Here is a 15,465-nt window from a genome sequence, read left to right on the forward strand (position 1 = left end):
TGGCATTTTAGCTTTTATACTGAGAATGCGAATGTTTTGGGATTCAGATACTATCTTCACAAACGTTTTCCCTTAAACGTCTAGTTTGCGAGGTTTTGTAATATATTCGAAATAAATGTTTCACAATTTTTTCCAAACTGAAATAATTAAAATAGAACCGAATTCTCAAATGAGAAATAAAACAAATACTAATTCAGCCAAAAAAAAAAGTATCTGCAGGGTGGACAAGATGGAATGTTTGTCGTGTTATGCCCAAATTGTCTTGGAAATTTGACCATCAAACGGGTCTTCGTGTGTTGCTCTCTGAGTCTCTGCTTAGCACTGTTGCTGCCAACTGCATGTGACGAATATTTATCTTTTTCATTGTATTGTTTTAAAAATCGTTTTAATTTGATTGTTCATGACTTATTTAAACGGTAGAAAAATCGGATTTGAAATCAAATTTGATGCCAAGATGTTTCCTGAAACTTAACCGAAGTTAATAAAGTGCTTTTTTACACTCATATAGCAAAAAAAGAAAAAAAAACCCTTAGCTTTACTATTATGCACGAATATAATTTATGATTTTTATTTGGGCCAAAGCCCAGTAGATTTAAATCCGATCTAAAGTCAAATGAAGTTCCAAACTTTGAACGACTTTTTGAAAAATAGAATAGACCACTGTCACTGTCAGGCGCCAGAATTATATATCTACTAATTAAACTCAATGTTACCAAGAACAACTAATGTATATACACTATTACTTATCTGCTACGCAAAGATTTTTTATTTAAGAAACTGTAAGATACCAACAGAAGTAGGATGTGTAGGTCATCCACCGGCTTTCTCTCCAACTGTAATTAGATCCAACAAACTTTTGTATAGCTCATTCACTGAAAAACAAGTTTTAAGACATTTTTACTCTCTTTTCTTCTCTCAATTTTTTTTTATTTTTTTCCGCAAAGGCGGCGGCTTAAAGCAAATATACATCATCTATATCCAATAACAGTTTTAAACTAGTAAATGAATATGATTAACCAAAAATTAAAATTTGTATTTAACCATGCATACTGAAAAGCAAAGACAAATGATGGGTAATCTAGTGATTTCGGTCTTATTAATCAGTCAATATCATATAAGGAATTTTAATGGATGTTATACATACATTTTGATAATAGGACACTTTTAGTTTCTAAATTAGTGTGTTCTTCTACAAGGTGAGGAAACCAATTTTTTAAAAAAAATCAAAAACAAAAGAAAACAACAGACAAAGATATATAACAACCCAACACCAAACACATTTTAATAAATTCAAATCCAAGTGCCAGTAGGAGCCAAGTCTCTACGTTATATAATGTTACTTCCCATTTGATCTTCCCTTCAAACCTCTTAAAAAAAAAGGCAAACACAACACAAACATAGTTTCAAGATGGTGAACTTTGTTGAGGTACAAAAACCATTGTTATACGGTCTGATGAAAATAGCCGGCGTCGTTCCTTACAGTTTAGAGATCGAACCAGGGACCAAGATAAACTTTTGGGTCCCTAAGGAAACCCTAAAGAAGAAATCCGGTACGGGAAAACCAACCAAACCGGAGAAACCGAAAAAGCCTGCCGTCTTGTTAATCCATGGTTTTGCCGGCGAAGGGATCGTGACGTGGCAGTTCCAAGTCGGTGCACTATCCAAGAAATACTCGGTTTACATACCGGACCTCCTCTTTTTCGGTGGATCCTACTCCGACAACCCGGACCGGTCTCCCGCGTTTCAAGCCGACTGTTTGGTCAAGGGGCTTCGTATCCTCGGCGTGGAGGAGTTTGTCCCCGTAGGGTTTAGCTACGGAGGCATGGTGGCTTTTAAGATCGCTGAGGCTTACCCGGACATGGTTAGAGCAATCGTTGTGTCTGGTTCGATTCCCACAATGACCAACACCATTAATGAGTCGAGCTTGAACCGGTTAGGGTTTAGTTCTTCCACGGAACTCTTGTTACCGACTTCGGTTAAGGGACTTAAGGCTCTCTTTACCATTGCTGTGCATAAACCCTTGTGGTTCCCTAATCGATTGTTCAAAGACTACATCGAGGTAATTAATTATTTACTACTGCCCAAATTTAATTCGATTATTAATCTTCTTTAAATAGTAGATGATAGGGAATTGCATTAACTTGATGTACCGTTAACAATTAATTGCATTTTGTAGTTTTTTTTTCCATTATGAAAAATATATTTAGTGTCGCAACTCACAAGGTATATTATCATATGGATCACGTTGCCAAGAAAAGAGTGATTGTGAGAGTTAGGTGGCACTCGCAAAGTTTATTTGCCTCTTTCTTTCAAGTTTCAAATCTCTTTTGGCGCCTACACAAATTATATTTATGGATTAATGCTGCTAATTTTATTCAGATCCATTATTATTCATAGATTGTAGGGTTTCGTTGATTCTTTCAAAATTAAAATATAGTGTTCGTGGGATATAAATTGGATTCTCAAATTTATAATATAAAGCTACTATTTTCTGATACCTTTAAATTTAACAAACCTCTTCAGAGAGTAAACCAACTCTATTCGTGTTTATAAACTAGTGCTTACTGTATGTCAATTGAAACAGAGTTTTTTTTTGAAAAAAAAGAATTCAGAATTACTTAAATCTTCACGTTCCTTATATATTTTCCTTATATTCTTCATCATTTGAAAATGTGTTCGAACTTTAGCATTCTGTTCATTCTAGCTAATTCGTTCTCCAAACATTATCTATAGTCAGTGACGAAAAGATAGAGTATACATAAATCTACATGTATTGCAGGTAATATATAAAATATTTTATTATACAGAATATGTGGTTAGGTTAGCTATAATTTGTTGAAGAGGTTAGCTCTCAACTTTATCTCGTGTTTATATTTGGTAGCAATATTTTATTTGTCTACCGAGGATTTATTAACTAGATTTCTAATAGATATTATTTATTTCAAGACTTTTGTTGAATAAAGGAGTATTTATTATGTTGTGGTTCTCAATTCTATTTTACTGGTGAAAAATTGGTAGATAATGTTCAACAACAGGAAAGAAAGAGCTGAACTGTTAGAGGCTGTTGTGGTCAGCAACAAGGACGCGAAAATCCCTCTTTTCCCACGGGTACGTATGAACAAATATCTACATCCGAAAGATTATTATTGTCTATCACATTTTTCACTTAAACAATGCTATATATTATATGTGTAATTATCATTTAGACTATATAATAACATTCCATGTCTGCATGCAGAAAATACATTTCTTGTGGGGTGAAAGTGATCAAATCTTTGACCTTGAATTGGCTAAAAACATGAAAGAGTGAGTTTGAAGATCTTAAAACTTTACAATTACTGCCATCTGAAATGTTTTTTTTCTTTCTCTTTTTTTTTTCTTTCTCTTTTTTTTTCTTCTAATTTTGCTCATCGCTGATTTTTCAGACAACTAGGTGAAAAGGCATCAATAGAGAGTATAAAGAAGGCAGGCCATTTGGTACATTTGGAAAGACCTTGTGTTTACAACAGGCGTCTCAAAAAGTTTCTCGCATCCATTCACTATGAAGATTAATAATCTCTTCAGTAAATTAAATTATATTTGATATTGATATATATGGATCATTTGTATCGAGATTGAATAAGCGTTTCTTTATATCCAGATTAAGAAACAACTCAAGTTTAATTCAGAATCTGCTTTTGAAACTAATACAAGTAACTCCATCATTCTTACATATACATATATTACACATATATATAAGAAAATTTATTTCACAAACGAAGATTATATCTAAAACCATACTTTTAACTCTTACCCTAGACGTAAATATAACTTCTCCGGTTCTACAGCTCGGCACTACGGTCTCTCACATATGTACCGTACTCTCCAGCAGCATCAGAAGCCTTCTCCTTTGCACTCTCATAAGCTTCTTTTGTCTTCTCTGACATTGAATCCTTAGCTGCACCATACCTTTCCCCAACCTTACGCAAGGCCTCCTCGAATCTTTCGTCTGCTTCGCTCCTTGATCCGTATGCGTCCGCTGTTTTGTCTCTAACATCTTGAGCTTTATCTGATGCCATGTCTTTGGCATTCTTAGACCCTTCTTTGAATCTTTCGTATGATTCATCAGCATTATCTTTAGCTTCATTACTCTTATCGGTAGCCATCCTAATCACATCTTCCGCTTTGTCATAGGCAACGTCTTTTACGTGACTCGCCTTGTCATAGGCAAAGTCCTTGGCTTGACCAGCCTTTTCAGAGGCTAATCGTGCTTTGTCGTAGGCCATGTCCTTAGCTTGTTCCGCCTTGTCATAAGTTGATCTCGCTTTGTCGGTAGTCATGTCCTTAGCTTGAGCGGCCTTGTCGTAAGTCATGTCCTTAGCTTTACTAGCCTTGTCGTAGGCCATGTCTTTTGCTTGACCGGCCATTTCGTATGCTGATCCCGCCGTGTCATAGATCTTATCCTTGGCTTCACTGGCTTTGTCATATGCCATGTCTTTGGCTTGACCGGCTTTGTCGTAAGCCATGTCCTTAACTTGACCGGCCTTGTCGTAGGCCATGTCTTTTACTTGACCGGCCATTTCGTAGGCTGATCCCGCCGTGTCATATGCCTTATCTTTGGCATGACCGGTTTTGTCATAGGCCCTGTCTTTGGCTTGACCAGCAATGTCGTAGGCTGATCCCGCCTTCTCATAAACCTTATCCTTGGCTTGACCGGCCTTGTCATAGGCCATGTCTTTCGCTTGACCGGCTTTGTCGTAGGCTATGTCCTTAGCTTTACCCGCCTTGTCATAGGCCATGTCTTTGGCTTGACCTGCCTTGTCGAAAGCCATGTCTTTAGCTTGACCGGCCTTGTTGTAAGCCATGTCGTTAGCCTCACCGGTCTTATTATAGGCCATATCCTTTGCATCACCAGCCTTATCATAAGCATAATGTTTCGCATTTTGAGCACTATCGTAAGCAGATCCGGCTCTGTCTGCTGCAAAGTCCTTGGCGTAACCCGCATTGTCATATGCGGATTCAGCCTTGTCATAAGCATAGTTCTTCGCAGATTCAGCCGCTTCTTCTGCCTCGTCTTTCTTGCTTCCCAATCCTCTGTTCAACCAAAAATAAAAATAAAATACTAAATCACTTAAATATTCGAAATGCAAGTGAAGCGTGCACATGAATAAAAGAATCATTCTGTAAAAACAAAACTCAAAACTACGATTCATAATTTAGAAAAGTTTTTTTTTTGTAATTATTATCAAAGACCAAAGATATTAACTATATATGGTTCTATATAAAGAAACAAACACAGATCCAAAATAAAAGTATGATCACGCTTAAACAATAGATTACTCTTACGTGGAGATTTTGTCTGAAACCCAACCAGTCCAAGAGGCAGTTTTGTCATGAGCGGTCTCGGCTGCGTTACCAGCATCCTCTGCTTTGCTTCTAACCATATCATCTGCCGTCTCTGTTCCCCATCCATAGCATTCATTTGGCCACGTCGGCATCACCAACATCATAAGCATCATCATCATCATGACACTTCTTTTCGCCATCATTCCCAATTTTTTTTTAATTTCCGATTTGTGATAGTTTATGCTTTGTATTCTGGTTCCAATCTCTACGGAGGAAGTTTATAGTTATCAGATGAGAGAGAGAGGTGTGTTCCCTTTTTTTCACTAGATAAGCGGTTAACGATAGACACGTGTGTTATTCGATGTTTACGTGGCGGTTAAAGAGGTGGGAAGTAATGTCTGACTTATTTGCCACGTGTTGATTCCTGGTTAGGACTTGTAGTTGCAGGGCCAGTGTCTTCCCGACCCGACCCCGTGGTCATAGCCACGTAGAGGCAGTTTCAATACTTTAAACTTAAAAGGTTTTCAGAAAACATGTTCATAACCGGTTTAGGAAACCGAAGCCAATACGCTTAGCAGATACACAAGTTTAACGATCATAGGTTGACACACAAGTTTCTAAAAAAATTTAAAACATCTAATTTAACGATCGATGCTTAATAAAACTAAAAATTTTACATTATATTTATTCTATTTTATCATTAGCAAACTAATCAAATTGCACATTACGTACGCATGCAATTTGATTGTAAATTGTTTTGATAAGTCCAATTGACTGTTGCTAGAATCGTGTGTATTATACATTTGCTCTTCGTGATTTATTCTTTTGGTACTGATGTAACAACAACAAAAGAACCAATTAAGTAACGTTTTATGTGAAAGAAAATGTTTACTACAGGAATCAATTATGATTGTAATCTTCAAACATTTTATTGAAAAACAAAGAGAGTGACAAAAATCTACAATACTTGAGTATGAATCATATCTTATAATTGTTGATTTTAATAAACATAACTCACTATCATTAGGAACATTAAACTCTGGTAAATTATATATATCTATCTTGAAAATTTTGAGCCCCCATAACACAAAATTAAAATCTCATTTAATCCATTTTTATTTGAATTAAAATTTGAATATGATGTGGCCATGCTTGAAATGTCTCAAAAATAGATAATATTCTTTTCTGTTTATAGATTACTTGTATTAGCTGTAAAAAAAGACCAAAATTGGCTCTAAATAATAAAATGAATAATTTTATTAAATTGTTCCCTAATATATAGAATAGGTGTTTATAAAACAGCTCATAAATAATTTATTGTGTCTGTGATGGGGGAGTTAATGCATACATTTGTCAAACTAATACAATGATATTGCATTTAAATTACCATGAATGTCTATTCTTAAGAAATTTTAGAGATAAGTATGAAATATTTTTCAAATGGGAAAAATTCAATTTTGATAAAAATAAGGGTTGGTAGGAAAAATAATACTTAGAATGGCTTATAATAATAAATGGTTCTATGTATCATACACGCCTCTATAAATAAAAAGAAGTTGTTGTACTCTTAATCATCATCAGCTTTGTCTCTTGTTTATCCAAAGCTTTTGAGAAAATGGTGAAGAGTAACAAAGGTCGTCAGAAAATAGAGATGAAAAAAATGAGAAATGAGAAGAACCTTCAAGTGACTTTCTCGAAAAGAAGGTTTGGTCTTTTCAAAAAAGCCAGTGAACTTTGCACATTGTGTGGTGCAGAGATTTTGATGATTGTGTTCTCTCCCGGTAGGAAAGTGTTTTCTTTCGGTCATCCTGGTGTTAGAGAACTAATCTATCGTTTTACAAACTTTAATCACAATTCTCTCATTCCCCACCAACCAAACAACAACAATTCTCTCATTCCCCACCAACCAAACAACAACCTACAGCTTGTTGAATCTCGTCCAGACATAAATGTCCAATACCTCAACGAGATGCTCACTCATGTAAAATATAACTATAATTTTTATTATTTTCAATGTTCATATGTGCATAAACAATATATATCTCTTTTTTTATTTCACAAAATTAAATGATTGAATCTCATCATTGCAGGTGCTGGCCAAACAGGAAAAAGCTGAACATAATAGAATGACATTGGACATGGTGAAACAATCAAGAGAACGAAGAGGAATCTGCTGGTATGAAAAAGATGTGAAAGAACTCGACCTGACCGAAACCGACGATCTGATTAGTGCTCTTCAAAATGTAAAGAAGACGTTGGTAAGTGACATGTCTCACTATCCTCAATTAAATGTTTCTCATCATAATTACATGGGAGAAAATACTGTTTTTGGTGGTGATCGTAATGTTGATGTTGGCGGCATTGATCTGTTTGATCAAAGAATGGAATACATTCAACTATAATCCAATCATGGCTTTTTCTAACCAGACACCATTGTTTGGATACAACAATAATGGAGTTATGTTCCGAGTTACAACATGAACTACATGTCAAGTTACAACTTCAACATGCACTAGAATCTGAGGCTAGAAGAGCAGCTGTGATATTGAAATCATCCTAATCAATATTTTGAGTCATTTTGGCTATGGTTACTGTTAGGATTGTTATTGTGTTGTGAGACTTGAGTTTATTTTTCCTTTCATTTTGTTCAGTATGTTTGCTTCTTCTATTCATCGTCGTCTATTTTGTTCTTTTGCGTGTTTGGATTGTATTGGGCTAGCCACCCGCGGTTTAATCAAACATTTTCTATTGCAATTCCAGTTTGATGTTACATCATTGTGAGATCAAACAAGATTTACAAATGAATTCTTAACAAACGCACAATGAATCAGTAAAAGAATCAGATTTCTTATTTTTGAATAAGTAATGGTTGAAAACCTTCAGAAGCAAAGCCTATGCCTTTGGTGATGTTCTTCAACTTTATATCCAACAATCTATCAGCAAGACATATGTTCTAATGGTAGCATTACCATTCTGATGCTCAAATACGCCAAACATCTCGCACGAACCGACCTACACTTCACTCTCGCCACCACTAAACAAGCCTGTGACCGCCTCTCATCCACCGACGAACGTCATAGCCTTGTTTGTTTGGGACCGTTTGGTTTGAACCAGATGATGTGCTACAGACTTGAAGCCAAGTGCAGCTATCTAAAAAACAACCCCAATAAAGAAAGAAATCTTAAGCTCTTGAATCTATTCAAAGATAATAGAAAAGAACAATTGAAAGAAAACAATCTACCCTTCTGCAAATTGGGCCAGTTGGAAGTTGGAACCCATCCTTTATTATTCCGACACAAACTGCAGTTGCAAATCCCGCGACAAACAGGGCAGGTCCAGTCTGCATTCTCCAGAGCTTCCAGCACATCTCACCATATATGTTCATCAAAAACAGTTAAAATACATTCACCACCAAATAACAGTAAAACTCCACTGCTAGCAACCATACAGCATCCAACCTCATGAACAAACAATCTCCACAGAATTGTCCTTGAACCATGTTTCATTCACTGCACTGTGTACGATGTCCCATCGTTTTCTGCCTGTAACACGCACACGTAGAACACACACATACTAAAGCATTGAGCAAACCACGTTTCACAGTATCTGCAACTTGTAATACCAAAAATGAGTGTTTGTTCTTTACCTGCACTAGTGACAAGTCTTACCCTTAAACAGATCATAAATCCGTTTCCCATCCTTTTCATAGCCATCAACAAAACAAGTCCAACTTCGATCTGTATTCCCAAGAAGCTTCTCATGTTCCTCAGTGTAAATCTCAGGCCTTGCCCCTTCACCAATCACCACATTCCCTCGTTTAATTGTTTTTTTACTCTTCTCATTGATCCCATCAGTGTAGATAACTGGACTTGTGTTCTCCAATCTAACAACAATCACAAAAGAAGAAACAAATCATAAACCCTATTACCCTAATTTAAACTAAAAAAAACCATAATTTCTACTCAAAACTCCATATTCCTCCAGAAAGATCTCTACTTTAAACTGAAACAAATCGATTCATAATCCCTAGTCTCGACTCAAATCCCCTAATGTATACTTAAAAACTCTAATTCTTATTCCAAAACCTCAATTTCTTCAGAAAAATCTCTCCTTTAAACTGAAACAAATCGATTCATAAACCCTAATTACAACTCAAAAACTCTAATTTCTACTTAAAAACCTCAATTTTTCCAGAAAAAATATCTCCTTTAAGCTGTTTCATAAACTGATGACTCAAACCCGTGTTTCGACCGTTTAGCTTATTCGATTGTTTCACCTCTCTCATGTCTTCTTCTTCTACTTCTTCGAAGCTTTAGCCATCGACATGATTCTCGAGAGAGAGACGAAATCGAACAATAACAAAACATATAAAATAAAACTTTTTTTTCTTTTTTTTTTCTTTTTTTCTCCAGCCAATAACAGTTTGACACACAAGTTTCTGAAGAAATCTTTTTTTTTTGGACTAAGCTAGGCTTTTTCATTAAAGGCCTAAATGGAAACAGAGTTCATTAGGGAGGCTTTTGCCAATGCATCAGCTTCCCTGTTTTCTTCTCTACAGACATAGCGAAAATCATAAAAGAGAAAGGAAAATGATAGAATCAGGATATTTTGGAGAATCCCATGGAGCTCCTTCTGCGGAATCACCGATTTTATGGCTTCGATAAGATGAGTTGAATCAGAAGCTAGAGATATTTTTGTGAAGCCAAGCCTTGATGCATGTTTGAGAGCGTGGAGAGCAGCCAATCCTTTGGCCATTAGAGGCGATCTAACGTGGTCTGCTTTGCTTGAGTCTACAAGGTGGTAGTTCGATCTGCGATTGGAGAATACCCATCCTAGTCCCGCTAATTTTGATGTCCCATCCCACGTTGCGTCTGACTTGCACAGTACTACGTCAGATTCAAGGGGTTTGAGCACTTGCTTGTTTCGAGCTGATTGGGGGTCTGTCGAGGTTATCTGTGCCTCCTGCCATTCTCGAGTTAAGGTAATTGCCTGAAGAATCGTTTCGCTTGGTGTCGCATGTTTTTTTGTTGAAAACTTGACTATTCCGTTCCGTCCAGATCTTCCACATAATCCAGGGGTGAAGCAGTCCGGCGCCAATTCCAATCGGTGGTAGACAAATACTGTGATGGAGAAATTCCAGCTGTGCTCTGGTCGTGGTGAATTGATCCGGATCCATCTGCTCCTTGAAAGGCGTTGAGTACCATACCTGTCTTGCAAAGATGCTGGTGAGAAAGAGATGGTTAGTGGTTTTAACATCGCCACAGAAAGGGCAGCGAGCTTCCAAGTTGATATTTCTGCTTCTGAGTTGGTCTCCCACTCGTAATGCTCCTTTCATCATTTTCCACATGAAGAACTTTATTTTTGATGAGACCAATAATTTCCAAATATGTGAGTTCCAATTGAAATCTCTGTTTATGTCTTGTTGCAGGGAGGAGTCTTGATTCCTTGTTACGCTTTCGTAGTACCCAGATTTGGCAGAGTATAATCTTGAGTTTGTGGGGAGCCAAGCAAATTCATCATTTCCACCAAGTTTGCTCAGTTTGATCTCCAGGATCTACTCCAGATAGTTTGGCAGTGTTTGTGATATGTTATGGTTTTGACTCACTTTGACCCCGTTTATTTGATAGTTTTGTAGTTGTTTGAGTCCTTTTCAGGTTATAATAAGAGGCTAGGAAGCTAAAAGCAAGGATTGGAACAGCAGGAGCAATCGGAGCAGAAAGGAGTTGAATTGGAGCAGAAAAGCTGATTTTAGACCCAGGAGCACATGCTCCCGATTTCCGAGCACATGCTCCCAACTCTACGGTTTCATGACGACACGTGGCAAGCATCTAGGCGCCGATTCCCTGCCTAATTCCCCTTATTTTAGGCGATCCTTTGTGAGAGAAAGAGGGCTGAGATCGCTTTTTAATAGGGAGATTTGAATTTGGAATCTTTCCTTATTTTTCTCTACTTGTATGCTATTTAACCTAGGGTTTTTAGGAGAGAGGGATATACCTTTTTCTTTTGTTTTTGAGCGACGTTTTTGTGAGAGGGAGAAGAGCGGCTACCTTGTGAAGCATTCTCTGAACCCTTTTTATTTTTATGTCATTGAATTTCTCATCTTTTGCTATGATTCATTTCTCTATGTCTGAGTAGTTTTCTTTGCTAGATTAGGGGTTTCAAAAGGGGTTTCATGGGTTAGCAACAGAACACAAATAGGGCTTTATATAATCGATTGTCTTCACTATTGTTAGACTTAATGCTTAGGTTGATTTGATCACCCAATCTATGATTCTAGGTTTATCTATTCATCAAAAGTGTAATAGGTTGCTAGAAAAGACATTAGTGGGCAAATTATCCTAGACCTGCGAAAGTTGATGTGTAGGTGATTTGTGAACTTATCATTCCTGTTCTTTAATGCTTGTCTGCGATTCTGGGCTCAAACGACAGTTTAGGGTTTATGGACCGCCGAGCATGTGCTCCGGATGTCTGAGCACGTGCTCCGCGTTTCCGCACAGAATCGATCAGATAGAGTTATTGATACCACGACAGTGGATCAGTTTATATTTATGTTTGAGTTCTAGACTGGTACTTAATCTATGCCCTGAATAGTTGTTTAGTTGCTATCTCTGAAATTCCCGAGAATTACCCCTGATCTAGTGTTTTGCTTATTGCCTTTTTATACCGTTTTAATCGCGTTACTGTTACCAAACAAACCCAACTTTGAATTGTCTTAGCTTGAAATTGAACCAATAGAACCATAGAGTAAAACTTGGTCTTCGTGGGATTCGACCCCTAAGTACTACTTCTTTGCTGTGCACTTGCAGTAGGAAAATAGGGTTTAAAACTCTGTGTATCAAGTTTTTGGCGCCGTTGCCGGGGACCAAATTTTTACCTTTGGTTTTCGGCGAAATTACTAGACTAAGACCTTACTGATTTGTCTTTCTGCTTCTTCTTTGCGTGTGTTTCAGGTGCATGTCAAGAAGATCTACAAGAAGAAACAACACCGAAGAACTAGTTGCTTTGTCAGCCGCAGAGCTCTCTTTGGCAGAAAGAACAAACCGCAAGAACAGAAAGTTTCAATCCGTCAACATGGGTGACAACAGAAACAATGAGGATATGGCTGCCGAGTTGCAGCAACTTCGACAACAGTTGGGGCAGTTGCTCCGTGCTCAACACGAAAGAGCCGCGCCGCCGCAACCGTCCATTGGGGACAAGGACAACCCGCATGTGTCCTACACCAACCGAGCGGCGATTGTTCCTCCCACCATCCCGAACCAAGATTTTGAGATCAAGCCACAGATGATCTCTCTAGTGAAGCAGCACCTATTTCACGGTCTCCCAGCTGAGATTCCGATGGACCACATCGAGAATTTTGAGGAGATATGTAGCACCACTGGTTCAAATGGGATACCGCCAGGCTTTCTGAAGTGCAAGCTCTTTCCCTTCTCTCTTGCGGATAGAGCTTCACGTTGGCTGAAGTCATTGCCACCTGGGTCTCTGACATCATGGGAACAGTGTAGGTCTGCGTTTCTGGACCATTTCTACACCAAGGCTAAGACCGCTGCCCTGAGGAACAAGATTTCATCGTTCCAACAGCACACTGGAGAAGCCTTCTTTGAGGCTTGGGGGAGGTACAAAGAGTACCGTAGAGAGTGTCCGCACCATGGATTCAGTGATGAACAGATTCTGGGCATTTTCTATGATGGAGTTAACTGGGACTACAGAAACGCTCTCAACTCGGCCAGCAATGGGGATTTTATGACAAAGTCTAAGGAAGGAGCATATCAGTTGATTGAGAACCTAGCTGCAAGCTCCAGCAACAAGGCTCCTGAGTATGACAGGTCCGTGAAGGTCAACAGTGTCGATACGCAAAAGATTGACGAGTTGACAGCCAAGGTGAACCTTCTTCTGAAGGGGAGCCAGAAAACTGTCCATTTTGTCGATGAGACCGGAGACATGCCGCTAGCTCAGGAGATTTGTGATGGAGAGGATGAAACGATGGAGGTTAATTATGTGAGTGGGCAAGGTTTTGTGCAGAACAGGGGTTTCAACCCGAACTACAGAAGCCATCCGAATTTGTCCTATAGAAGCACCAACGTGGAGAATCCTCAGGATCAGGTGTATCCGCAGCAAGGAGCTCAGAATCAGATGGGTTATCAGAAAACCTTCTCAAACAACTTCCAAGGCAAACAGTTTGTGCCCACTCAAAACCGTTTCCAAGGGGGGAACCAGCAGGCATATACAAGCGCTCAGCAAGCACCGCCTTTCACCAACCAGCAGTTGGGATCTTCACCTGCTAGCAGCTCTCAAGATGAGCTGAAAAACATGATGCAACAACTCTTGGTGAATCAACAAAAAGCTTCAGTGGAAATCAACGCTAAGGTCGATACCATGTACAATGACCTTAATGGGAAGTATGAGGCAGTAATGTCACATGTGAAGAAGCTTGATGTTCAGGTTGCACAGACTGCTGAAGCCGTGAAAAGAACTCCTGGGACTCTGCCCGGAAAAGGGGAAGCAAACCCGCGGAACGAGTATGTCAATGCGATTGAGCTAAGGGGAGGAAAGAAGTTACCCCCTAGAGAAGCACCATCCGCTAGGATTGACAAGGGCAAGGGTATTGCTGAAGAATACCTTCCTCAACATGCTGCTGAGACTCTACCGTTGAGACAAAAAGAAGTCGAAGCATCCGGCGAGCATGTGCTCCCATCCAGCGAGCATGTGCTCCCGACTCCCGATCAGACCGTTCCTACTGAGGTACCTCCTGCACGCGTGTACACCCCTAGGGTTCCTTACCCTGTTCCTCCTAAGAAATCTCGCAAGGATTTGGAGGATGCAAAGTGCAAGGAGATGTTGAGAGAATTGACGGTAAAACTACCCCTAACTGATGTTGTTCAGATGATACATGCTTTGAAGAGATATGTGAGAGGGTTGGTTTCTGGGAGAGTGTCAGAGGAAGAGAACGTGATGATGGTTTCAAGAGAGTGCAGTGCTGTGCTGCAAANAAAACCTTCTCAAAAAACTTCCAAGGCAAACAGTTTTTGCCCACTCAAAACCGTTTCCAAGGGGGGAACCAGCAGACATATATACAAGCGCTCAGCAAGCACTGCCTTTCACGAACCAGCAGTTGGGACCTTCATCTGCTAGCAGCTCTCAGGATGAGCTGAAAAACATGATGCAACAACTCTTGGTGAATCAACAAAAAGCTTCAGTGGAAATCAACGCTAAGGTCGATACCATGTACAATGACCTTAATGGGAAGTATGAGGCAGTAATGTCACATGTGAAGAAGCTTGATGTTCAGGTTGCACAGACTGCTGAAGCCGTGAAAAGAACTCCTGGGACTCTGCCCGGAAAAGGGGAAGCAAACCCGCGGAACGAGTATGTCAATGCGATTGAGCTAAGGGGAGGAAAGAAGTTACCCCCTAGAGAAGCACCATCCGCTAGGATTGACAAGGGCAAGGGTATTGCTGAAGAATACCTTCCTCAACATGCTGCTGAGACTCCACCGTTGAGTCAAAAAGAAGCCGAAGCATCCGGCGAGCATGTGCTCCCACCCAGCGAGCACGTGCTCCCGACTCCCGATCAGACCGTTCCTACTGAGGTACCTCCTGCACGCGTGTACACCCCTAGGGTTCCTTACCCTGTTCCTCCTAAGAAATCTCGCAAGGATTTGGAGGATGCAAAGTGCAAGGAGATGTTGAGAGAATTGACGGTAAAACTACCCCTAGCTGATGCTGTTCAGATGATACCTGCTTTGAAGAGATATGTGAAAGGGTTAGTTTCTGGGAGAGTGTCAGAGGAAGAGAACGTGATGATGGTTTCAAGAGAGTGCAGTGCTGTGCTGCAAAACAAAGTGCTAAAGAAGAGAGATGATCCAGGGCGATTTGTCTTATCCGTGAGAATCGGTAAAACGATTTTTGCAAACTCCCTCTGTGATCTAGGTTCCAGTGTGAACCTTATGCCATATTCAGTGGCTAAAAGGCTGGGATACACGAAGTTCAAGTCTACACGGATTTCGTTACTATTCGCGGATAGATCCACCAAGTGCCCCATAGGACTGTTGGAGGATTTACATGTCCAGATAGGGGACACGCTTATACCAGCAGACTTTGTGGTTCTGGAACTTGAAGAAGAACCACGTGACCCCCTGATCTT

At 39.3% G+C, this 15,465-nt stretch overlaps 3 protein-coding genes and 1 pseudogene across 3 annotated transcripts; 2 read left to right on the forward strand and 2 right to left on the reverse strand.

Moving 5' to 3' along the window:
• On the forward strand, positions 1,321-3,639 carry LOC104716477 (epoxide hydrolase 4-like). Its single transcript, XM_010433861.2, has 4 exons — positions 1,321-2,059; positions 3,019-3,108; positions 3,239-3,306; positions 3,426-3,639. The coding sequence occupies exons 1-4, from the start codon at positions 1,409-1,411 to the stop codon at positions 3,550-3,552; spliced, it is 936 nt and encodes a 311-aa protein (XP_010432163.1). The 5' UTR covers positions 1,321-1,408; the 3' UTR covers positions 3,553-3,639.
• Positions 3,642-5,600, reverse strand: LOC104716476 (embryonic protein DC-8). Its single transcript, XM_010433858.2, has 2 exons — positions 5,326-5,600; positions 3,642-5,073 (listed from the first exon to the last, which is right to left on the reverse strand). Exons 1-2 carry the CDS (start codon positions 5,526-5,528, stop codon positions 3,822-3,824), a joined length of 1,455 nt encoding a protein of 484 aa, XP_010432160.1. The 5' UTR covers positions 5,529-5,600; the 3' UTR covers positions 3,642-3,821.
• LOC104716478 lies at positions 6,941-7,841 on the forward strand (annotated as a pseudogene).
• Positions 8,383-15,363, reverse strand: LOC104719956. Its single transcript, XM_010437935.1, has 5 exons — positions 15,266-15,363; positions 8,994-9,208; positions 8,797-8,867; positions 8,567-8,665; positions 8,383-8,475 (listed from the first exon to the last, which is right to left on the reverse strand). The coding sequence occupies exons 1-5, from the start codon at positions 15,361-15,363 to the stop codon at positions 8,383-8,385; spliced, it is 576 nt and encodes a 191-aa protein (XP_010436237.1).

This window comes from Camelina sativa, chromosome 10 (genome assembly GCF_000633955.1).
Source record: "Camelina sativa cultivar DH55 chromosome 10, Cs, whole genome shotgun sequence".
Lineage (NCBI taxonomy): Eukaryota > Viridiplantae > Streptophyta > Magnoliopsida > Brassicales > Brassicaceae > Camelina > Camelina sativa.